Source organism: Siphateles boraxobius, unplaced genomic scaffold, assembly GCF_051911475.1.
Source record: "Siphateles boraxobius isolate OS27281-9 unplaced genomic scaffold, OSU_SipBor_1 5, whole genome shotgun sequence".
Lineage (NCBI taxonomy): Eukaryota > Metazoa > Chordata > Actinopteri > Cypriniformes > Leuciscidae > Siphateles > Siphateles boraxobius.
Window position 1 is genome coordinate 24,265,906 of NW_027509141.1, and position 26,201 is coordinate 24,292,106.

General features: G+C 36.6%; 1 protein-coding gene across 3 annotated transcripts; it reads left to right on the plus strand.

Moving 5' to 3' along the window:
- Nucleotides 1–2,501: 2,501 nt before the first annotated feature.
- Nucleotides 2,502–25,521, plus strand: inavab (innate immunity activator b). 3 transcript variants are annotated; one of them, XM_077203444.1, is made up of 10 exons: nt 2,502–2,623; nt 13,966–14,079; nt 15,415–15,548; nt 17,823–17,945; nt 18,084–18,312; nt 18,428–18,475; nt 18,807–19,101; nt 19,415–19,570; nt 21,090–21,846; nt 25,094–25,521. In XM_077203444.1, the coding sequence occupies exons 2-10, from the start codon at nt 14,025–14,027 to the stop codon at nt 25,169–25,171; spliced, it is 1,875 nt and encodes a 624-aa protein (XP_077059559.1). In that variant the 5' UTR covers nt 2,502–2,623; nt 13,966–14,024; the 3' UTR covers nt 25,172–25,521. The 3 variants fall into 3 exon arrangements, with proteins under 3 accessions (XP_077059559.1, XP_077059557.1, XP_077059558.1); XM_077203442.1 differs by lacking the exon at nt 2,502–2,623 and adding an exon at nt 11,928–12,103; XM_077203443.1 differs by lacking the exon at nt 2,502–2,623 and adding an exon at nt 11,930–12,107.
- The last annotated feature ends 680 nt before the right edge of the window (nt 25,522–26,201 follow it).

The window sequence follows — 26,201 nt, forward strand, 5'->3', positions numbered from 1 at the left end:
TCTCAACTTTACAACATTTCACACTCAGTTTGTGTTTGTTTACTTCATCTCTGTATAAAATGTCGAAAACTGCCAAAAAAACTAAGTCACCTAGATAAGAGGTCATAGAAAAGAAGATGGAAAAAATGTTGTGAAGCTCAAGTTCTTTTTTTGCACAAGTTCGGTCATGTGATGCATTGTGACCCATGTCTAGACTGTTGTCCAGAAAACTGTGTATATCAACAGCAAAGGATTTGAAATTTACTTATCTTCTTTACTTATCTTCTTGGGAAACGCATTTTTCAAGGTTCAAGTGGTGTCACCACATTTGTCTAGGAGACAAAAAAAAGACAAAACAATTTTTAAAATTCACATTTTAAAGCCTGTAGAGCAAATATAAAAGTGCTAGGCTAGTTACTGTGGATATCAGACTAATTGTGTATCTATTCGGGAGCATATGAGTTTAAAATCTACTGTACTGGGACTGGTTGCATAAACTAGTTAGTTATATTTTTTTTCTTTAAGACTGTTCATTTCATTTTCAAGTCAGTAGCCTACATAAAAACATAGATTGCTTTAATTGATACCGAAAAGTAAAACTGACAACCCCATAATAACTTTTCTTAAACACAGTCTTAACATACTGGTTATGTTTATGCAAATAGCCCCTGATGTCATTTTCACATGTTTTGCTTGTGCCAGAATCATTGTGGCTGACCTGTGAATCATCACGTGAATGTTTACTGCATATTGACTTGAGTCCAGATTATTAACTCGTTAAATTAACCTTAAAAATGAATAAACCTACAAAGTAATGTTTATTTTTACCGCTTAGAGGAAACCACACATTAACAAACCCATCTGATTTACACTGCAATTTTACACCAAGTAGTTTTAAACGTTCTTATGCAATTTGCACTATCAATATTATTAGTAAAGTTAGTAAAACAAAATTACCATAGACCTTCTGTTTATACTTGTATATTTTTTTTAAAAAAAACTTCATGGTTGTGAATTTTTAAATGTTTATATTTTATAATTTTTTATTTTTTTGTTTTTCTAACGAAAATAAACCCCGAAGCTTTAACCTCACATCTCGCTGCTGACATCTAGTGGTAGGTTTTTCTGCAGCACATTGTGTGCTTTCCAACCAAGTTACTAACGGCATGTGTTTATCAATTTATCTATCATCATCATCATGATAGATCATTATTGATGATCCTATTATCATACAACTGCATTATTACGTTGTATTAACGGGCAACCCAGGTTACGTTGTTTTAAAAATCAGATTAAGGTATGTTTAACCCTGAGCTAATCACAGAGAGTTGTTGAGGAACTGCCATCCAATCATCAACAGACCTACCTCGTTAAATATTCATGGGGGGTTTTACATTCGCAGACCGAAATTTTCACAGGCTTTTTATCCATTCATGTGTGAGGAAACAGTTTTTTCTATTTGTTTCAGAAGACGCAAGACAAATGAAGGATCCACGTGGAGACATTTCCACAGATGGACCACTTTACTCGTTACCTCATATAGATATTAAGATAAGGAAGTTATTCTGCAGTGGAAAGTTAATCTACTTTCAAATACACTTCGTCAGATCAGCAAGCAACAAGTTAAACCCTTCTCGCTTTCCCGTGACTGTGCGTGAGCACTTACTGTGAGACAGTGTCCTTTTCAAGGTGAAACCATTCATATGTTAATAAAAGGCACCAACACCCTGCAGTCCCATAATGGTACATTACAATCTAACTTCTCTGCTTCTCAAAAGATTTGACCGCGTGCTGCTCAACTGCTCGTTTTACAGAAATTACAATAGCCCTAATTTCCTATCCTATACAGTGCCTACTACGTGTAGTTCACAAACGATTTAAGCCATTATTATAACAGGATCTAACAGTATACACTGCCCAGCATGTATTAGTCTAACGATGTCCAATTCGTGAACAAATCTTTTGATCCGGTTCACTAAACTGGTCTGCACAAATTCGTTCACGAGGCAACAGTTTGTACCATAGAATGTAAAAGACTACTGACTACTGAACTTAAAACCTCTTTAATTCATGTCCGTAAGATCGTAAATATTTGAATGATGGGGAGAAGTTACTTTGTCGTGGTTACAAGAAGCTGAATTCACAATTATTCAAAGGTTTTAGTATCGCTGAATCGTTTGGAACTGGTTCTTTAAAACGAGTTGTTTAAAAGAGCCTTTTCGCGGTCTTCTAGTCTGAGTCACTAGTTCACTTGTTCAGGGAGCGCTGTGAAAAAGTTTCTGTAGGGGTGAGGGACGTACCATTGTGACATGGGGGGTATGGTTTTTAAGTTCATATAAACGTGCTGTCGTAAAACAAATAGAATAAAAAGACAAAAAGACTTTTTCAGACGTATTATATAGACTTTTCTGCATTACGAATTTCTTTAAAATGTTATCTCTATTGTCGGAACCCTGAACGAGAATCTACGTGCGAAGCAGCACCTTTAGTTCGCGTGGTTTGGTAGCGGCCATTCTTCAGAGTCTCGCTTACATCAATTTGGAATGCGGCGCTGGAGAAAGCGTGGATAAATACTATCCCATGATAATGCATTGCGTAAACATTTGACGACTCTGCGTAGGTTTTCCTGTTATGACGACTAAAGGTATGGTAATATTTTCTTAATCGATAATACCTAAACATAGCCCGAAGACAGACCACCAGATGAAAATTGAGTGTATCTGCCACTTCAACCAAAGTATTCAATCAAGTAACTTTATTCAAATTTGGGCATAAGAAAATGTATAAATTATATATTTACTTTTACATATTTCCAAAGCACTATGTGAACAAGTACTGTGTGAACAACGAAACTGAACAAAGTAGCATTAACCCGGTCTACAGTTAATGTAGTTCTATGTTGAAAGTCTCTCAGCAGCTCTACAGTATGTGTGTGTGTTTGTGTTTTATTTGGTTAAGTGATACTCTACGTTTATTTAAATGTAAACATTTTTTAGTTGGGAAAGTTCCCTAGTCCAAATTTTGTCACAGATCAGATGGTGCCTTGACATTTTAAGTAAAATAAAAGTAATGCAAAACCTACAACCTTCAGCAATAAATAAATTTAAATTCTGAAAACTTATCAAATTGAGTATATAACAAAATATTGCAACACAAAATGGATGGGAACAAAGAAGTTGTTAAACTTATGAGAACTCTTTATACAGTGTAAAATTCGTCAGCGCTAATGATTGTTGTTTAACGTTATATCGAAGTTTAGTATTGTAGCCTATAGACAGTGTAGAGAAGTTGTAAAGCTTTGTTTAGAACCCAAGAGGAAAGAAACCTGCACAGGGATTTTATCTGCAGTATGAGAATCACTTGCTTATATTGTTTCATTGTCTGAAGGTGGATATTATTTTACACTCCATTCATTTATTGAGGTGGGAATACTCATTTCGGTGTGATGGTTATGAAGACACATGAACTAAATCAGTCGGTCTCAGTTAAAACAGACCACAACTAAGCTTTTTATCTAATAAAGTCGATGCTCTGAGGTCTCATTCCATTATTGAGTTGTCTTTCTTACAAAAGGAACAACATTCCTGATGTAATGCTGTGGAATCCAGTGATCAGTAGGACTCAGAGCATTAAGGGTGATTTGAGTGGGCCGGCATGAGAGGGAGGTGTGTAGACCACTGAACGTGAATAGCCCTGGAATCTGTGGTTTTGTTGGTTCATAGCCAGGGTCGGCCAAAGCGGAGCCAAGCAGCGTGTGTGTATTGTTTTCTGCCAACAGCTCAGTTTAAAGGCTCTCATTAGCACCTCTGGATGTGGCCTAATACAATGACAGGCGCTGTAGTGATGTTTCTATTTCATCCACTTGTGCGGCATTACATTTGACCTTCATAATTTGTTGATTTGTTGTATTGTGTTATTCTAAATTCTTCTGAATAACTTCCTGTCTCATGTTCCTTCCCTTACAAAAAATGTTGGACTGATGTCTTTAGTGATACAAGTAGTCACTCTAGAAAAGTTGTCGCTTACGAACAGTTTCCTTTCTAATTTACAAACTAATACGGACCAGCTTCCTGTTTAGTGTTGATCTATGGAGACTTTCAGCATCATTCAGCTCTTGTAAACCTGAAGGAATTAGTCAGAAATAGTCTTTTATTAAACTGCATTACTTTTTTTACAGCATACGTAGAATATCTATTTACTGTCCTATGCGGTGACACAAAGACTAAACAGGAACAGACTAAAGGCATATGTAACCATAACACACTGATTTCAAAGAAACACTGCACTTCCTCTTGGATAAAGAAAGGATGATTAAAATAAGATATTGTTTTCATGAGTTCCAGATAAAGGAACATCAATGCAATGCTGCCCTGCATATTTCCTTTTTTTGTGGCGGTAATATTTCACTGAATATACAAACTATAATTCACATTTAAAGGAATATTTCTCAATACACAGCATTTGGGGCATAACTTTGATTACGACAACCATTAATTTCGATTCAACCCCTAGTTTGTAAAACCAAAAATCAAGGCTACAGTGAGGCACTTTCAATGGAAGTGATTGGAGTAATTTGTTTTTGTGCAAATTTAAAAGCAGAAATGTAAAGCTTAATTGTATAAAAGAACTTACAATTATAATTTTTATTTTAAAACATAAGCATTATTTGAGCTGCAAACTTGTTTTTGTCACTTTTACTTTCAATTTAGTGTTTTAAGCATTGTGTCGTCATTGTAAAATTGCAAATTTAAAAGGCTTGTAAGCCTTTTTGGGCCTCATTCATTTCCATTGTAAGCGCCTCATTGTACACCAGAATTTTCTTCTTTTTTTTTAAAAAAGGAAGGACATATCAAAGATATTATTGTACAACCCGACATCAGAAAAAGTTGGAACATTTTGTAAAATGCATTAAAATCAAGAATCTGTGATTTGTTAATTCTATTTAAACTTTTTTAACTGACAAAAGTACAAAGAAAAGTTTTCCAATGTTTTTACTGACCAACATAATTGTATTTTGTAAATATGAACAAATTTTGATTTTGATGGCTGCAACACACCCCAAAAAAGTTGGGACAGAGACATGTTTACCACGGTGTCACTTCACCTTTCCTTTCAATTAGGCTACACTTTTTGATCATTTGGGAGTTGAGGATACTAATTGTTGGAGTTTTGCTAGTGGAATATTTGCCCAATCTTGTCTGATACTAGACAGCCGCTCAACTGTCTGTGATCATCATTGCCTGATTCTCCTTTTCATGATGAGTCATACATTTTCCATAAGAGACATATCTGGATTGCAGTAAACAGGCAGGCACATCCCTTCTATGGTGCAGAGTGTCTAGAAACCACTCAGTTTTAGCACTTGCAGAATGAGGCCTGGCATTGTCTTGCTTCCCAGGAAAGATGTCATCTTGATGGCAGTTTATGTTTCTGTACAATCCAAATATATGCCTCCATGCAATGGTACCTTCACAATAATGCAAGTTACCCATACCGTTTGCAATGATGCACCTCAATACCAGCACAGATGTTTGCTTTTGCACCTGCCGCTGGTGAAAGTCTGGTTGGTCCCTTTCGTCTTTGGGACTGAAAACTCGATGTCCATTTTCTCCCAAAAACAAGCTGAAACATGGACTCAACTGACCACAGCACACATTCCCACTGTCTTCTAGACCATCTGAGATGAGCTCAGGCCCAGAGAACTCGCCGGCATCTCCACATAGAACTGATGTGAAACTTTCTCCTTGCGTAACAGAGATTCAAGTGGCATTTCTTGATGCAGCGTCAGACTGTGTTCAGTGAAAACGTTTTTCCAAATTACTCCTGAGCACATGTGTCTGTATTAAACAGAGTAGCATGATGGTATCTTGTGCAATGCCATCTGAGGGCTCAAAGGTCACACACATTCAACAGAGGTCTACTGCCTTACTCAACACAGACTAAGATTTCTCTGGATTCCCTGAATCTTGTGACAATATTATGTATGGAAGATGATAAAATACATAAATTTCTTTGCAATCTTGCATTGAGAAATGTGATTTTTTTTTTATTGTTTGACATTTCTCTCATGATATTTGGCACAAAGTGATGAGCCATGACCCATCTTTGCTTAAAAAGACTGAGAAGCAATTTTACACCCAAACATGATACCCTCAACTATTACCAATTCACCTGCTCATTGTGGACTGTTTCAAAAGAGTTGGATAATCTAATTTGGATAATCTTTTCACTTTTATTTTGTCTCTGTCCCAACTTTTTTGGGGTGTGTTGCAGCCATCAAAATCAAAATTTGTTCATATTTACAAAATACAATTATGTTGGTCAGTGAAAACATTGGAAAACTTTTCTTTGTACTTTTGTCAGTTAAAAAAAGTTTAAATAGAATTAACAAATCAGAGATTGTTGATTTTAATGAATTTTACAAAATGTCCCATCTTTTTCTGATTTGGGGTTGTAGTAATTATCAACATTTTGCCAAGAGCTTTTGAAACCCGGAATATTCCTTTAATGAGCTCTCCAAAGTTTTTTTTTCCCTGTTATTATTATACTATTTGCCTATTACAATGATTATATTGAATGTGCTATGTCCTGGGTGAACGAGCCACAAACATTTTCCACTGGTAGACATACCTCCCCAGTCGTAGCAGAGTGAGTTAAGCCAGGGTCTGTGAGGTCTGTTTCATCTGCTGAGTCTCGCCGCAGTTGTAATGAATATACGGAGGGAAAGTACTCCTGGAGTTTGCAGCCGGAGGGATTCGTCCTGCGCTGCAGTGCTGGTGGTACCGCGCATGACACTTCAGTCCACATCAGACAATCCATCTGTGCTTTGGCTCATTTGAAACCAATTTCCACTTTACATCCTCTTTAAGTTTCTCCCAAAAGGGAGCCTCACGGCCACACAACTACCAAATGCCAGGGTGCGGTGTTGGTGTTCACAGGCCTCAGGGATCCTTATTTCCTCTGTGTCTCACACACACTTTAATTATACTGTGTCTTTTTTTCTATGGATGCTATTTTGGAGTAATTACAAGTCACTAATTACTGACAGTGACCCACAGAATGTATTTTTAGGACCTTCCTATATTACTATTAAGGCTAAATATAATATTTTATCATGCTTGAAGATAAAATGTTTTTTTCAATGTCACAAGATGGTTTGTGGAATGTTGTTTTGACAAAAGTCTTGCTATGATTACCGAAGTAGACCATTTTATTATTTTTTATCTATCTGGACTAATCCTAATCTTTTGTGTAACATAATCCATATTCTTAACATCCCTTTTTTGTTCACACGCTATTGCTTGGATACACTTTCAGTAACTATATCACGTACCTGCGTGGTAGTTTTACACAGTATAATTGTTGTAATGTAATTTTGCTTAGCCTAATACTCTATGTTTTATGTTTATACTTTAAATGTTTTCTCAGGTAAAAAAAAACGTGCTTCATGTGGTACCATCTAAATTTACTTGTCAAGTAAATAACATGACTAAATTAATGAATCTGGTACTAGATTGTTTTATACCAACAATTTAATTTTAAGGGTTAGATCATATAAAAATAGTTGCACATTTAACGTTTTACAATGTGCATGCAATATCATGCATAACAGTAATGTGAATAATGCCTAGACATGTTGATTGTTTGCAACAACAACAAAAAGAAGCAATTTCAAATGAGTCCTGTTCTTTTGTATTCATCCAAGAATCCTGGAAAAATCACTGTATCCACAGCACCGTATCACACAGTCTCCACAAAAATATTAAGCAGAAGCTAACTGTTTTCAATATTGATAATAATAAGGAATGTTTCTTGACCAAATCAGCATATTAGAATTATTTCTGAAGGATCATGTGACACTGAAGAAAATTGGCTTTATAACTTAAATTTATATATATATATTAAAATAAAATAAAAAAACAGTTATTTTAAATTGTTAGTGTATGTGTGTAATCTCTACTAATGATTCGACATTTTACACTCTTTGGTCACTTTATTAGTTACAAACAACTGAGCATCAGAATGGTTAAGAAAGGGGATTTAAGTGATTTTGAATGTTGTTGGTGACAAACGTGCTGGTCTGAGTATTTCAGAAACTGCTGATCTGCTGTGATTTTCACGCACAATCATCTCTAGGATTTACAGAGAATGGTCAGAAAAATAAAAAAATATCCAGTGAGCGGCAGTTGAAATAGTTGATGCCAAAGTTGAGAGGAGAATGGCCAAACTGTTTTGAGCTGATAAAAAGGCAAAAGTAACTCAAATAACCACTCATTACAACCAACGTCTGCAGAAGAGCATTTTTTGAACACACAATACATTAAACTTTTAAGCAGATGAAGCAGCAGAAGACACACCAGGTGCTACTCCTGTTAGCTAAGAACAGGAAACCAGGCTACACACAGGCTCACAAATTTGCAAAGCAACTGCAGCAACCATGTGATGCTATCAAGTTAATATGGACCAATATCTCTGAGGAGTGTTTCCAGCACCTTGTTGAATCTATGCCACAAAAAATTAAGGCAAAAGGGGGTCCAACCCGGCCGGTGCAAGGTGTACCTAAAAAAGTGGCCAGTGTGTGTATAATGGCAAAAGATTTATCAACATCATGCCTTTTCTGAATCTTCAATGTAAATGAAGTATATTTTCACCTCGTAGACCTCATTCTAAACACCATTTTTTGTTTCTGGTGTAGACGGGACATTAGTGAAGGTTAATATGTGACTGTCACAGTTCACTGGTGTTCTCAGCATGCCTGAGCTCCCTGTCTGAATGGGCAGGATGGGGGAGATTCCCCCAATAATAAAACTCTCTCTGGCTCCCATACGTGCTAATCCGACATCCCGTGAAGGGGGGAGATATAAATCTACGGGCTTCCATACAATATCAGTTCAACCTTGTAGACCGCTAATCCTATGGAAATCCAGTGGATGTGGCACTAAATAAACAATGTATATTCAATCACAACTATCTTGAAAAGTATGTTAGTTTAGATTTGTGACCTGTCTCTGGCCTTGCAAACTACTGTTGCCACGTAACGTCACATGCACTTTTGACATGACACAAGAAACCCTTTTTACAGCAAAGAACTCGTAGCTCTCTTCATAGCAGGTTGTGCTATAAGTCTACAGAAAGATTAAATAATAAAAAATTATAGAATCCCCTAATTAGTGTCATCCCAGTAGTTGGCAGATAACCAAGCACTAATTATCTGTCGTTGTTTTCTTAATCAGCATTTACTCTGCTTAAATAAAATCAGTTTTTAGAAAGTTCCCTTATAAATATTATCAACTGTTTGCTTGTCTGAAATAGAACACTTGGGCCTACTACTGTATCTCCTTGCAGGGAAGTCCCTTTGGGGATTATTCTGACACAAATAACATGATCCAGAAAACTCAATTACTTCCTACAAAACTAAAGTCTTCTAGCTAAATCTGGTCAGTTCAGAAGTCAGTGATCAATTGAGTGTTTGTGGAGCCCAGCCCATGCTTATGTTAGGCAGACAAGTAAGGATTCTGCCATCATGTTGTTCTAAACCCATATGACTTTCTTTCTAACACAAACTTATTGTATGGACTCAGAAAACCTGATATACTCATATTGCTCATGAGTCTAATCAACCCTCTTTTTATGATACATTTATGTTGCTTTGTATTTGAAGCTTGAAAAATGAAGTTCCTGTTAATTTGTTGAAATCATCACATGTTCACCCTATTGTGTGTATGCTATCTTTGTTTGTTGTCAAGATACAAATGAGGGACTAAGAGGAAAATAACATAAGTAGTCTTTTGTATTATTCTATATGCAAATGCACTTAACAGCAATGATTGATCATGAAAATAATTGCGTGACTTGATTTTCAAAGTGTTTATGAAATTCAGTTTATTTGGACCCTAAAAGTTGCAATTCAATTCACACATACTCATTTACATGTGCATTACATGTATTCCAAACAAATCTTCAGCACATATAGTGCACAGTCATCACATTCAGAACCAAAGAAAACCGCCCTGATAAAGTCACTCGAGCTACTGCGAGTATAATAGTCTTTTTGCCTTGTTTGAAATATCTAAAAGAAAGCTGACATATGTGTCAGAAGAGCTTTTTTTTTTAGCAAATATTTAGTAAATATTCAGTCTCATGATCCACTGACCAGTAAGACATGCGAAATAAACATATGGGATACATTAAAGATATAACAGTGATGTAAATGTACATCACGGCACTACGCAAACATGTGCCAGCTATTTTTATAATTTGATTGAAAAAATAGTTCGATTCATGCGTTTGCATGCTTAATGTTTTCCTACTGATTGCATTTCAGGTCTACATCCCTTCTTATAGATAGAAATTAAGCCATCAATCTGATTATATTTTATTTTATTATTTGGGTGCAGGTAAATCTAGCAACTGATCAAAGTCCAGTGACAATAAGCAATAATAAAGTAAAAACAACTGATAAAGGCCTGATTTTTAATGTTTGAATTGATTAGTGTTATTTTTATTATAAAAAAAAAATACTGCCCATGGCTTGATATTTTTACGTTCGAGTACTCGAATATGCAAAGTGACCATCCCATCCCTAATGCTTTCTTATAAGGGCTAGGCAAAAAAAAATGTACGCAGATTAATGGTGGAGACTAGTTGTGAAACCAGATACTGGTATGCTCCAGCAGTCGTGTTTTCTTGGTCATTTGTTGGGTGATAGGAAGCTATCCCATCTGGCAGCCGTGGTGGCTCCTATAGGCGTTTAACCGGCATTCTTGGAGAGCCAGTGTGAGGACAAGGAGCCTGAATGTATGCGAGTGATGCATGAGAGCAGCAGGTGAAGCGTCTCCCACAGTATTCTGGAGAGCCGTTCCTCTGACATCTGTGTGTGGGTTGGTTTCCTATTGGTTCAGAATGTCAGAGTGGAATGATCATACAATGCCTCATTGAGGACACTGTATGCATGACAACAGCATTTACATTACAGTACCTTTAAAAGAATTGAATTGAACAAGGGGTTTGTTTGCTTGCTTGTTTGGGATTGTATCTTTACATTAGTTAGCTTTATAAGAATCTGAGAAATATTTCATATTCCAGTAAATTACCCTATGTTAAATGTTAATGTAATCCGTATGACATCTTAATACCAGGTGTAAACAGGGCCAAGGTCTTCTGGAGTTACTAGAAAATTGCTGATAGGTAAGTTTGATCAGGGTCTGAAACCCTGCTGGACAGTAGCCCTCTAGGGCCGGATTTAGGGAACCCTGCCATACGAGTTCTTTTAGATAGGCTTATGGTTTGAGAATTGTGTCACCAGTTGGGGGCAGTATCTCATAAAAACAGACCTGTATAGGCCAAAAAGTATAAGATGGATAACAATCACTGCAAATTAGATTAGATTAGAGATCATTGCAAAATATATTATCGGTATAACATTTTAATTGTAAAATTAAACTAGAAAAATCTAAATGCATTTCAGAATGTATTTCAGAGTATTTATTTTCTCACCCTTTTGCTTTAACAGAAGTATTTGAAGTGCATAAAAGTTTTGTGTAAAACCTGATGATCATGTTCTCCAGAATGATTTGAGAAGATCTGATTCTGAACAGTAACTTCAAACATCTGACTGTCTGTACAAAAACATTCACATGATCACTGTCACAAATGTGCTTATTTAATTAGTGACAGAAATATTGCAGAAAGAAACTGAATATTTCTTATTCATTTTATTTCTTAAACATTTCTTTGTTTTAAAACAATGAAACTTTTATTGTTTATTTCCAAGATTGAAGTACATTTTTTAGATTTTCTGGTCTCAACTTACCTTGTTTATATACCTTTATGGTGAGATTTCACCACTTGCTACATACTTGTACATGCTGATTACTAAGAAAACAGGGAGAGTTTGTATAGCCTTTGCCAAGTGTCTACTAGAGGTGTGACGCTGTAATATCACACACACACACACACACACATAGGTATGTGCAAGACGCACCCAGGTTCATTTCACAGTACGAACTCCTACCGGTGCTCATCCAGAGTCAGAGTGTAGTGTGGAGTTAGACATCTCATGGAAATCAACTGATTTTGTTTACCGGATACACATACTTTAAGGGGAATCAGTGTTTAACAATATGTAAGTAAGTACATTTTATTTTATATGATAAAGACTGTAGTTTATCATACATGGCATCATACAAGCTCAGGTAAAAGCTTTCCAGCACAGTTGTCTTGCATTCTATTTTTATTGGTTTAAAGAAGGTTCTCAGTGGTCTTGTAATCTGTTAGTTTATAATGTAGGTAATAGTCAAATAATATTTTTGTTTTGGGTAGTTTAATGTGTTTAAATGCGTTTGACTGACTTTTACCAATATTCTTACTTTTTAAAATAATCTCTTATCAGTAGACTGGATATTATTTAATATCCAGTCTACTGATAAATGACACCAACTTTTTACCGCCACTCATTCTCGTCAAGAAATGTGTTGTAGCGTAAAATTAACCTAGAAACTGACAAAAATACAACTTTGAATAAATTATTTATATATAAAGTGAACAAAATAAAGTGTTACCAAAACTTAATTCTCAATGGTAGGCCTATTGGACATTTGAAAATTAAAATATAGAAGAAAACAAATTAGTAGGCACAATAATTCAATATGTAGCCTATTCCTGAATGTGTCAATGGGTTATTTAATGATATTGGTTATAGGTTTGATATTTATTTACAATATTGGTTTAATATTTCATCCATTGCTGGTAGAGCAGTAAACATAAATTTACGTAAAATAATGACCTTATTGACATGAGCTTATTTCTTTTGTGTTATTTCTCTTTAAAGATTGTGATGTCATGAATGAGTGAACCGGTTGCACTATTAGTTACTTAGAGAGCGTGTCAGAGTCATCTGCGGTTTCAAAATAATAAAATCACAGCTGTAATGCACTGACAGCTGACTGATTCTATCTAACATTTATCTATAACAACATCTTACTAAGTTTAATCATTCACTAACTGTAAATATTCACAGCTTACTCAGGACATTGTCATCATGACGTAAAATAACATTTTGACATAATAACAGGAAGCTGGTGAGACTTGTCAGAGTCATACACCGCAGAACATATGTGTCACAAGTTAGTAGTGCTCTGAACTTTGGCATTGTGATTTCAGACATTTGGAAATGCCTTAAAATAATTTTCTGTTGTTTTTGACTATAAGAAGGTTATTTTATATATATATATATATATATATATATATATATATATATATATATATATATATATATATAAATGCATAACACTAAGCACAGCTCATCATAGTCTTGTATGCACATGCTAATTAGTCATTATCTATTCCTGTAGCTAAAAAAAGTCTGGTGCAAGCAATACAAAGTCATAGTTTCTGTTCCCAAAGAATTTGTAAACCAATGTCAGATGTTTTGTGTAAAAGCATCTGCTAAATACATGCATGTAAAAGTAATGTGAAAACCAGTGTGTAGCTAATCACAATTCCCTTCAACTTCCTTTAAGTAGTATGAGAATCTGTTGTAGTGAATCAAGGTTAATTAATTACAAGTGAGTGCAATGAGGCATAGCAGTCCTCTTCATGAACCTCTTCTGCTGCAGGCATTCCAGTGTTGTAATCTAAGCACAGCATGCCCTTGTTTCTCCTGGAAATTGGACATTTTTCAGATACAGGAGGAAGAGTTCTTACTTGAATGCCCTCTTAGTTAAAGCTTCCCCTAAGCTCCTGCTGACTGCGCATAGCTGAGAGGCGTAGTTAGACTGTGATTTTTAGTGGGCCTATGAAAACTATTGTTTGTCAGAATAGTCTCCTGGAATCCGCTCTGACCCCTGTGGCTCTGGGTCAGGAGGCCCGTCATGGCTGAGGGGCTGAGTGGTTCCATGAGACTAGTTTTAGTTCATTTTGGCTTGAACAGCTAACATGGTCTCTGGTGAGTGCATGAGTCTGATAAAAGATGTATTTGCTTTGTAGGAACTCGTGAAGTAAGAGAAAACAAGGCTTTCACTTCGAAGACCACTTGACCAGCAGTCATGGAAGGCAAAGAGGAGATCAGTGATACTGACAGTGGGGTTATTCTGCATTCTGGTAGGTTCAGTCTCAGTTACACATAGGCTTCCACATGACACATTATATGCTGTATTATGTAGTTTGTGAGGTTAAAGGGATAGTTCACAAAAAATGACAATTTTGTCACCATATACACACCCTCATGTCATTCCAAACCTAAATGACTTGCTTTCTTCTGTATAGTTCATTGAAAGCATTAAATCTTTGCAAAATTTGGAAGCAACTATTTTTTTAATAAATGTTTTAAAAAAGATTTTATTTATACACTACTGTTCAAAGTGTGGGGACAGTACAATTTTTTTGGAAAAGAAATGAATACATTTTTCAGCATGGATGTATTCAATTGACAAAAAGTGACTGTAAAGGTGTTTATAATTTTACAAAAGATTTCTATTTCAAATTAATAATACAAAATGTTTATTGAGCAGCAAATCCGCATATTAGAATAACTTTTGAAGGATCATGTGACACTGAAGACTGGAGTAATGTCTGCTGAAATTTCAAAATTCAGTAATTTGTCATAACAGGAATAAATGAGATACTATTTCACAATTATTTTGATTTGATTGTATTTTTTATCAAAAGCAGCCTTTAGAGACTTCTTTCAAAAACATCAAAAAAATACCAACCCTGAAGTTTTGAATGGTAGCTTTTAATTTTTCAAATGCATAATTTAGTGGTTAGTTTTCACTTCTTTCACTTCTAAAAAGGAACATTGTAATGTGCATTACCTGTAAGGGTTGAATCGGAAGCAATCACCACACTATAGCAGGTTTTTAAAAGGCCCTTTTAAACCAAAACTCCAAATAAAAACTTTTTTTCTGTGCAGGTGAACGTTTTTCTTTTTTGTCATTGTTCAGTTATCTCTTTGTGCGCTTTTACATGATTGATTGAAAATGTATGTTAAAGAATTCAGTAGATAAGCTCTCTAGACATGCCAGAGGCGTTTGCCTACAATCACCGGATACAGAAGAAATAAATTCTTTGTTGTCACTCATTTAGCCGTTTTCAGTGACCTTCATTTTTTTCATTTTTGAGCATATCACAGTTGATGAGTATTTGTTTCCTGAAAGTTTACATCAGCTTCTGAGGTGTGCACGTGACCAGACACTGATTATAATTTGCCATCATTAGTTTTTTTGTGTGGTTATGGTACTAAATTTGTGCTGCCAATCATAATTTAGTTATTTATTTAGATTTAGTTCAGACAACATTTAGAGTTAAATCATCTTTTCGGGCTATGACACAACAAAGACGAATTCTTGAAACAAAGACGAATTCTTCTTATAATTGCTGATTTTCTGTTATTATCTTGAAGCTTCTTTTTATCAGAATGTGTTTTATGTGTTGTAGGGCCTGACAGCCCCACCACAGTGATGAAGGATGTAAAAACACACACTCGGGTCATGAAACTGAAGCAGCAAGCTCTGGAGGACAGGCTGAAGATGTGCATAAAGGAGCTTAAAAAACTCTGCATCAGAGAGGCCGTAAGTCACCATTGACACTCACAAACACGCATATGGACCCACCAAAACACTACTAAAGAGAGATAAAGAAGTTTTCACATTGGAATTAGGTAATTAGAGGGGACTTCCAATGCACGGTGATAACATCATAGTTTTTAAAATCCTATTTTCCACCACTTCTTCAGAGGGTGTGTTGATAAAAATCTTCCTAGTAAAAAGCAAAACATTCTCACCTCTCTAAAGAACATGTCAGGGGATATATATATATATATTATATGTATATATATATATATATATATATATATATATATATATATATATATGGCATTGACTGAGTGAACATGTCGCCAAAGTTCATCATCTTCAGCCCCAGAGGCTTTTTGGTGTATTAGTCTTCCTGGTAGGATATTAAGTCACAAAAAATGCATCATTGTTTCCTGTTGGAGTCACTTGCTGGGACTTGTTCAGGTGTTCTTCAGTGTCTGATGACACCTTTATGTCAAAATAAGTCTGAAGCCACGCCAGTGTGTGTATCATCTGTTTTTGAAGGGCTTCACCTCTATTGTGGCTTTTTAAAGAGCTGTGGGCTTGTGGTTTTTGTCTCAAAGAGAATTGTATCTAACAAATGCTGGTATGGATTTGGGGAAGATAGATGGCAGGTTTAGTTTGGCAGGTAGGGCTCTTGGTACAGCTTAGGAAAGAACCAAAAATTTCAAAAACAGGCTTGCATAATATAGCGGTTGAAAGCAACAACTTGTCCCAACTCGCTGAAAGGTTTCACACTGGAGAAACCGGAATTCTGGTAAAAGGCTTGTTCTTGATAACTTGCTTGTGACTTCTTTTTTTTTCTTTTTCTTAAGTATAATTAACGTAATTATTCCTACAAATTGCACTGACAAATTACAGATCGGCTTAACTGCCCCCATAAAATTTAAAAACCAATCTTCGAGACATCAGTTGTTCGGATACACAATATATCAATACTATATTGACTGATTCATGATTTGGATTGTGTATTTAACTGTGATATGCATTTCCTCTATTTTTTATATCTATATTTGCACTATAAAAACACTAATAATTAAATAATGTTGAATCTAATCTTCAGCTAATTAAAAAAATGAATATACACTGAACAAAATTATAAACGCAACACTTTTGTTTTTGCCCCCATTTTTCATGAGCTGAACTCCAAGATCTAAGACTTTTTCTATGTACACAAAAGGCCTATTTCTCTCAAATATTGTTTACAAATCTGTCTAAATCTGTCTAAATCTGTGTTAGTGAGCACTTCTCCTTTGCCGAGATAATCCATCCACCTCACAGGTGTGGCATATCAAGATGCTGATTAGACAGCATGATTATTCCACAGGTGTGCCTTAGGCTGGCCACATTAAAAGGCCACTCTAAAATGTGCAGTTTTATCAGAGCACAATGCCACCGATGTCGCAAGTTCTGATGGAGCGTGCGATTGGCATGACATCTGGTGGCAATGTCCACCAGAGCTGTTGCCCGTGAATTCAATGTTCATTTCTCTAGCATAAGCCGTTTTCAAAGGCGTTTCAGAGAATTTAGCAGTACATCCAACTGGCCTCACAACCGCAGGTCACGTGTAACCACACCAGCCCAGGACCTCCACATCCAGTATCTTCACCTCCAAGATCGTCTGAGACCAGCCACCCGGACAGCTGCCGTGTATGGCATTGTGTGGGTTAGCGGTTTGCTGATGTCAACGTTGTGGATCGAGTGGCCCATGGTGGCGGTGGGGTTATGGTATGGGCAGGCGTATGTTATGGACGGTAAACACATGTGCATATTATTGATGGCATTTTGAATGCACAGAGATACCGTGATGAGATCCTGCGGCCCATTGTTGTGCCATTCATCCACGACCATCACCTCATGTTGCAGCATGATAATGCACGGCCCCATGTTGCAAGGATCTGTACACAATTCCTGGAAGCTGAAAACATCCCAGTTCTTGCATGGCCAGCACACTCACCGGACATGTCAACCATTGAACATGTTTGGGATGCTCTGGATTGGCGTATACGACAGCGTGTTTCAGGTCCTGCCAATATCCAGCAACTTCACACAGCCATTGAAGAGGAGTGGACCAACATTCCACAGGCCACAAACAACAACCTGATCAACTGCGAAGGAGATGTGTTGCACTGCGTGAGGCAAATGGTGGTCACACCAGATACTGACTGGTTTTTCGCCTCCCACGACCCAGCTGGAATCAGCTGGAATTTCAATATTGGGTTCCCTAATCAATTCCCTCTTCTCTTTCAGGAGCTCACAGGACATTTGTCCTCAGACTATCCCCTATTACCTGGAGAGAAGCCGCCTCAAATTCGCAGGCGCATTGGAGCTGCTTTTAAGTTAGATGAGCCAAGCATTCTACATAGAACTGAGGTAAAGTTATTCACAGAGATAATACAGATCTGGATAAAAATTGACTGTTTCCAAGTCATTAGACATACTCTAAACGTTCAGTATTGTTTCTATAAATAAGTTTGAATCTCATAAAGCAATCACGAACGTGTTACACAGGACTCTGAGCTGAGCTCTCTGGAGGCTGATCTGGCTCTTCAGCAGCAGATATACATGGCGGCCCAGAGGCTGTGTCAGGAGAAACATCTTAGCAAGGCGGTGAAGAAGAGTCATCTACAGCAGTACCAGCGGGAGGAAAGGAAACTCAAAGTTCTTCAGGAAGCCGTGTTCAGGTTGCAACTGGAACACGGCCGATCCTCACCACGCCCTGGCATGATAGCAAAGAGAGGTAAGGGATTTATATGAGCACTATTTTCAGTTTTTTATGTTTTCTTTGCACTGTGTAATGAGCTTGAACATCAAAGATCATCTTGGTCTTACATTTATCCATGTTTTGTATCAAGGCTGTTCAGACGATAGCTCATTGTCAGACTCGGCTGTGCCTGATGAGGGTAAGTGAAAACCATGTTTTTTTTCCTGAAATTGTAGTATGTATATGTACATACTATGAATAATTAAAAAAAATGTATTAATTATAATATTATTATTATATAATTATATTATATTATAAATAGTATTTAATATGTAAATGTAAATAAAATATAAAAAATATATATTATATACAATATTTGTATATATATAAAACATAATATATACATTTTCATATATATATGTATACAAATGTAATATATTTATATATATTTTATATATAAATGTTTTTCCATGCTATTAGTAATTTACCCATGTACCATTAATTAATATAATCTCTCATCTATGTTTCAGAGGAACTGTCTTCCCAGCTTTCTTCAGAGCCTCCTGCTCTTGCTGTAGATCTTCACCCTCCACGTATTAACATTTCTCATCCCGCTCCTCATACACCTATTGGCCCCTCCTATCGGCCCCTCGAGGCCATTTCCCATCAAACCCCCCCACAATCCCTGGAGGACTTGCACACATGCCAGAGTCCAATCTTAGAGCATGACCCTTCCCCCATTCAAAACTCTCCCTGGATGGAGACTAGTTTGGACCAGCCCTATCAGAAAAATAAAAGATCTCACTCTAATAGCATCAAATCCAGGTATATCTATCTTTTTTATTCTTTGAATCTTTTAAAATGCAAAGCGAGAATTAAATGTGAAAAGCATGTGATCTATGACCTTTGTAAAGAAGTTTTGACTCACCTGGTCATTAAGACATCACATAGTAATTTTTGGGGTGGGTCCGACCACACCTCCTCTTCTCTAATGGCCTTTAAGTCATCTCAAGGTTGATTTATGGAAGGCATGTATTGTTGTCAGTAGAACACTCATAACGAAACTATAGCTGTACTGTTTTTGTTTTGTCTTCGTAATTGTGAAAGTAACTGTTTTTGTTTTTCCATGCATCTGTAGTCCTGCTGTTACCCCCACGTTGCCTCCTCTTGAGGTTTGTCTTGCGGAGGCTGGGATACCACTGCAAATACCCACCCATGCTGCCCTGAAACACACACAGTCTTGCAGCGCACCCTCCACTCCAGAGATGCACCTGCGCAGGAGACAATCCATTGGGTCTGCTCACAATTTACTCAATCTCTTTTATACACTACTGTTCAAAAGTTTGGGTTCGGTACGATTTTTATTGGTTTTTAAAAAATAAACGTTTTTTAAGGTCACCAAAGCTGCATTTATTTAATTAAACATAAGCAGTAATAATGTGAATACATTTAAAATAACTGTTTTTTTTCTATTTTAATCTATTTATGTAATTTACTCCTGTGATGGCAAAGCTGAATTTTCAGCAGCCAATACTCCAGTCTTCAGTCACATGATCCTTCAGAAATCATAATAATATGCTGATTTGCTGCTCAAGAAACATTTCTTGTTATACAGATGTTAAAAACAGTTGTGCTGCTTAAAGGGTTAGTTCACCCAAAAATGAAAATTATGTAATTAATGACTCGCCCTCATGCCGTTCCAAGCCCGTAAGACCTCCGTTCATCTTCGGAACACAGTTTAGGATATTATAGATTCAGTCCGAGAGCTTTTTGTCCCTCCATTGAAAACCTATGTGCGGTATACTGTCCTTGAAAGGCAATAAAGACATCATCAAAATAGTCCATGTGACCTCAGTGGGTTAGTTAGAAATTTTTGAAGCATCGAAAATACCTTTTGTTCCAAAAATAACAAAAACGACGAATAAATTCAGCATTGTATTCTCTTCCGGTTCTGTTGTCAATCCGCTTTCATGAGTCCGCTGACGTAAGACGAGCTGACGTGTTATCTGGTCCGCCCGAGCTTCGTTTACAGTCTGAGGGAGACGAACGCTGTAAACAAAACAATCTTTGCAAACATGTCTAAAAATTTCGACACAGGGGAAGACTTGCATTTTTTTTAACCAGACATATTTATTTGAACCCGAATACACGGACGCACCAGATAACACGTCAGCAGCGTCTTACGTCAGCACCGTCACTGGCCTCGTGAATGCGGATTGACAACAGAACCGGAAGAGAATACAATGCTGAATAAAGTCATCGTTTTTGTTATTTTTGGAACAAAATGTATTTTCCATGCTTCAAAAAATTCTAACTAACCCACTGAGGTCATGTGGACTACTTGGACTACTGATGATGTCTTTATTGCCTTTCTGGACAAGGACAGTATACCGTACATAGATTTTCAATGGAGGGACAAAAAGCTCTCGGACTGAATCTAAAATATCTTAAACTGTGTTCCGAAGATGAACGGATGTCTTACGGGCTTGGAACGACGTGAATTTGAGTCATTAATGACATAATTTTCATTTTTGGGTGAACTAACCCTTTAATATTTTTGTGGAAACCATTATAGATTTTTTTTTAGGATTCTTTGATGAATATAAAGTTCAAAAGAACAAAGTTTATTTGAAATAATAATCTTTCTTTACTGTCAGTTTTGATCAATTTAATGTATTCTTGCTGAATAAAATATAATTTAAAAAATCATACTGACCCCAATCTTTGGAACAGTTCCACCTCAGATCATGTGTTTCATAGATATTATGGCCATCTCAAATCTTGACAAATTAATTAATTTCTCATTTTAACAGGTTTCCCAGGACTGAGCCTAACCCTTATGATCCAGAGCGGGAGCGTGGGCGCTCAAGGGGCCCCAGGAGACGGTTGACAGAATTTGTGGTGCCACCATCAGAATACTCCCCCATAAGATTGAATGTTGGAAATCCTGTGTACTACTCTAGTTCTGAGGACAGCAACTCGGAGCACTCGGTGCAGTCCTACGCCAGCTCGCCCTGCCAGGAGCACCCTGGGGAACTTCCATGGCCCTACCAACTTCAGTATGGATATCATTATTCCAGCCTAGCCGATAGCCATGTACCACAAAGATCCTCCCCTACCCACTTTTACAAGAACCCTCAGTACCAGTCCTCACCTAGTTTTTCAAGAGGGTACATGGAGAACGGATGGGGTCACCCCTTAGAAATGGACAGTAGAAGGTCGTACTTAAGCCACCAGGCCCCTTCACCTGTTTATTCTTCAAATGGTCACTATGAGTACTACTACAGTGAGGCATTGCCCTCCCAGCCACGAAGTTGCAGGTTGTTACCCGCCCACGTGAAACTGTCACGGGCCCCTTCGCTTAGAGAGTGTCCTCAGCACCCTAGCAGGGGCCTGCCGCGGCAGGTGGTGTCGGAGGAACTCAAATCATGGCATCAGCGCAGCCAACTCCCACCACCTCGACCTCACTCACTGGATCGGAACAGGCAGGGCGCGCTCCGCATCCGAAATGCACCTGGGCAAGAGTCCCCACTTTCGCTTTCCCAGCAGCACAGGTTCCAGGAACAACAGGTAAATAGTCGTTCCTCACAGTCACTCAGAATAAATGGGCGGAAAATGTATTGACCTGCAATGAGGTCAAAACGAAAAAATTCCCAAATATGTATCCATCTTGGCTCTGTATGAAATTGAATAACGCTGTATCGCTTTGCCATCGTGTATCAATCTGTTGGGAGAGGAATTTCCAGAAAAGGCAGATCAGTTACACACTGCCCAGGCCTGTCTGTGGAACTGGGAAAGGTTCTCTTGATGCTCTGCTGCGTCAAAGTGAGATCACTTCTGGATGTAGGTGTGGTGTTCAGCTGTGAAAGAGCTTTTGATTGTAATTAGTGTAGGGAATGGCACAATAGAAAACCGCACACAAATCATAATTGTCGTTTTGTTGTTTACGGTTGAGACATTAGAAAACTACGCTATAAATCAGCGCACACAACTGTTCAAAAGTTTGGGCTGGGAAGGTTTTTTGTTTTTTAAAAATGTTTCTTATGCTCACCAAGGCTGCATTTATTTGATCAGAAATACATTAAAAACAATAATAATTTGAAATATTATACAATTTAAAATAACTTCTCTATCTTAATCTAATTTAAAGTGTAATTTAATCCTATGATGGAAAAGCGGAATTTTCAGCATCATGTCTCTTCTGTAGTGTCACATGATCCTTCAGAAATCATTCTAATATGCTGATCTGCTGCTAAAGAAACATTTCTTACTATTATTAATGTTGAAAACTGTTGTGTTGCCAACTTGCTTTATATTTTTCTTGAAATCGTGACTTTTTTTCAGGATTATTCGAGTAGAAAGTTGTCTTTGATATTGAAATCTTTTGTAACCTTATAAATGTCTTTACTGTCACTTTTGATCAATTGAATGCATCCTCACTGAATAAAGGTATTAATTTCTTTTAAAATAAAAATTTTAACTACAGTGCACGTGAGTATGATGAGCAGTGTCTGTGTTCTGCTCATTCAAAGAACACTCTGATACCGTTCCATTTTGAGTATGACATATATTAATAAATAAAACGATTGCATGTCAACAAGAATTCACCTTATGTTTTATAATGCTGATAGACTATTAGCAGTCAAAATAAACATTTGAAATATTAAAACATTGGAAGCATGATCAAAAATACAAATGGTCAATTAAAATGAATGACAGAGCATGGATGACTTCAGATTTCCTGTGTAATTAAAAAAAGGTCTTAAGAAAAGAATTAGATGCTCCTGTCACGCAAGGAAATAAAATCTAATGGATCTAACTCGAAAGGTCATGGAAGTTGTGGCATGGGTAAAATGATTTTCATGATATTTACAACAATTATATCATCATAAAGCATTAAACTCACAACTGTAGAGAAATGAATGCACTCCATTACACTCACATACTCTGCTGTAAATGCAACAAATACTTCATATGGGATCATTTGCTTACTTTGAGTTTATTTGTATTGACACAGGTTTTCATTCCACTCAAAGCTTTTTCCCATTCCCCACGGTCATGAACTTTCCCTTTAACAAAACGATCTAGTGGGAAAACATGCATTCAAGGTTGTTCTGCTGTTTATTTCCATTCAAGCTTATGGTGTCTAAAGTGTGTGAACTTGATATGTATAGGTGAGCATTCCTTTCCTCAGGGACAAAAGCTCGATTGGACGGAAGGAAACAGTGATAGCGGCCCAGTCCATTAGCTCTTTTATTTGTGTAGAGAAAGCCAGATAAGTTGTTTGGCCAATGCACCTCTATTCCCCTTAAGCAACATTTTAATAGCTGGCATGTTCCCAGCTGAAGCCAATAGGTGTCTTTGTTAGCTTGTTTCCCCCCCCCCCGATTGCTCAGCATTGAATTTGATCGTACATAAGATTGCAATAATTCACCAGTACACCTTGAGCATATGCTGTGTTGTCACTCTTCAAACCACAGTCCATTGTTAATGATAATTCCTAAAGACCTAATAATGTTCACTCTAATCCATTACTGATTGAAGTACTTGTGTAGTGAAGTTCTTCATTATTACCAAAAAAAAAAGTCACATAAGAACCGATCTTTGAATTTAGAAGACTTAAAACAGCATCAAAATTGTTTCTTAAACAAAAAAAGCAAACAATGAAATAAAAATTAAGAACTGTATAGGCCTAACGGTATGGAAAAATAATAACATGACAGACTGAATAGTAGGATTTATAAATAAATAAACATCAGTGGATATGATTTACATGCCTAACATAAATAATAAATATTTATATATTATGATTATGATAATATTTATTTTGGTATCAGAACTATGCAAGGTTATATATTGTTAGTTGCATTTTTTAAATTTTATTTGGATTTAACCTTATTTTACCCCCCCAACTGATGTTTTTTGAGTTGCGACACATCATTTGAGAACCACTGATTTAAATTAATCCCAAACAGTTTTTCAAAGAAGAATGTGGGTGCCAGTGTTATTTTGGTGGGAGTCGGGTCATTTACACTACAGTGTAAAATGCGCAATCAGACACCTGGAAAATTCAGTGCACATGTACCAACAAGTCACAAACCAAATGATTGAAAATTCCCTGTTGAATAAATTTATGATGGAAAACTAATGCCTTCAAGACACACGAAAAACGAGGAACATTGGGTTGTGCAATGACACACATTCACTCATTTTGAAATTTACCAGAAACCACAGGAATCCTAAACCACAAACTTTCGGATGCATGATTTGGTTGGTTAATTTAGTCATTTGGTCTTGGAGACATTTAGATTGTGGGACTATCAGCACTGCCTGAGGCACACATTTGCTTCATTCCAATATCATGTCATGCAATGATTTACAGAGTCATGTGTTTCAAATGCAGAGGCAGCTGGGGTTGACCTGAAGACTTCTTAAATATCTTATTGTCCAAGGAACTTTGATAATAATAAACATTTTGGTTTGTCCTGTCCTGTGGATCTCTGCTTTAACACACTGACTCAATATTTCAGAACATATTGGGATAGAATGGGGCAAAATTCTGCACATACAATCTAAAACATTTCATAATGGCCTTATACACTGTGAGCTCCATGATTTAAGACCCAGCTGTTGTTTAACACTGGCCAGATTTCTGACACACCTTAAGTCAACACCATAGAGCTGCTGATTGTGCAGTTACACCCTAGTTTCATTTACTATTAAGACTACATGCAGTCAATGAATACTAGAATGTTAAACCAATGCAAACAGATTTCCCTATGGACTGACCTCTTTTCTTTTTGCTGTGCTCCTCCAGGTATCACAGAAATGGGTCAATCTGGGAACTCCAGATAGGATGTATGAGGATGACTCTGAGGTTGCCAGCCAGGTGTGAAACTATGGAAACCCTTCTGACTAGAGTCATATTTATTCAATAATTTATTGAACTAATGGACTAAAGTATAGACTTTTAACATTGATTAAACACACACATACATACACACACATAGATAGGGATATGTCTAGAAAGGCATCACTTTCTATGAAATGCCTCGTCCCTAAATGAGTTTTACTGTGAAAGACAATTTTTAAATAATGTTTTATAGATTTTTTTATAGATTAACATACTTACAGATTTTTTTGTACAATGAAATAAAAAAATTATTTGTTACTAAGTGTATTTTTATGTTTTTTCGTTAGTGTATGCTAATACTAAGATCAATAAAGTTTGTGATTTAAAAATGATTATGTCTACACTGCAATCAATCTTCGTTCTAATTAAATAATTACTGTTTGGTATGTTAGCCTTTTTTAAAGGTTTCTCTAAAGGCAAATGTAAACTTTCAGATTTTAAATGCTGATTAATGTAATAAAACATATTGGCAATTTAGTACACTACCTCACCATAATGGTGACATGATCACAGCGACATTCTTATAAATTATGATCTGGAGGGCAAACATAATGTGTAATTAAAAAGGCGACCATTACATTTAATATATAATTTGCCTATTTTGTTATTTCTTAAATAATTCAAAGAAATGCCGAAAATGTCCATTTAAACATTGGAGGAAAAATATAATTCAGGCTGCTGCTACTGACGTAGTGAATAAACGGGCGACGCGTGTCACGTGCGACTGCTACTTTTCTCATCGCTCTTTTGGATGAGCCTATCACAGTGAAAACTGGATTATCACCAATTACTGAATTGTGAACGTTTTATAGAGATTGGTGGTGAGGATTTCCGTTAGAAGGTGAGCTACCAATACTTGGAACTTATATATTTAAAATACTGCACTATGGGGAGTGTTAAAATGTTTCCAAAAAGACAAAAATATCCTGAGATTTGAATGTGGCTCAAAACAGTGACTGCCTGAACCCTCGTGCGCCCACTTGATAAAAACTGGTTTTTTGTCATGAATAAC

Coding starts and splice junctions, on each gene's coding strand:
- inavab (XM_077203444.1), top strand. CDS start 14,025: ATGGAAGGCAAAGAGGAGATCAGTGATACTGACAGTGGGGTTATTCTG. Junction 15,549..17,822: donor AACTCTGCATCAGAGAGGCC/GTAAGTCACCAT, acceptor CTTCTCTTTCAG/GAGCTCACAGGACATTTGTC. Junction 19,102..19,414: donor TCTAATAGCATCAAATCCAG/GTATATCTATCT, acceptor ATGCATCTGTAG/TCCTGCTGTTACCCCCACGT.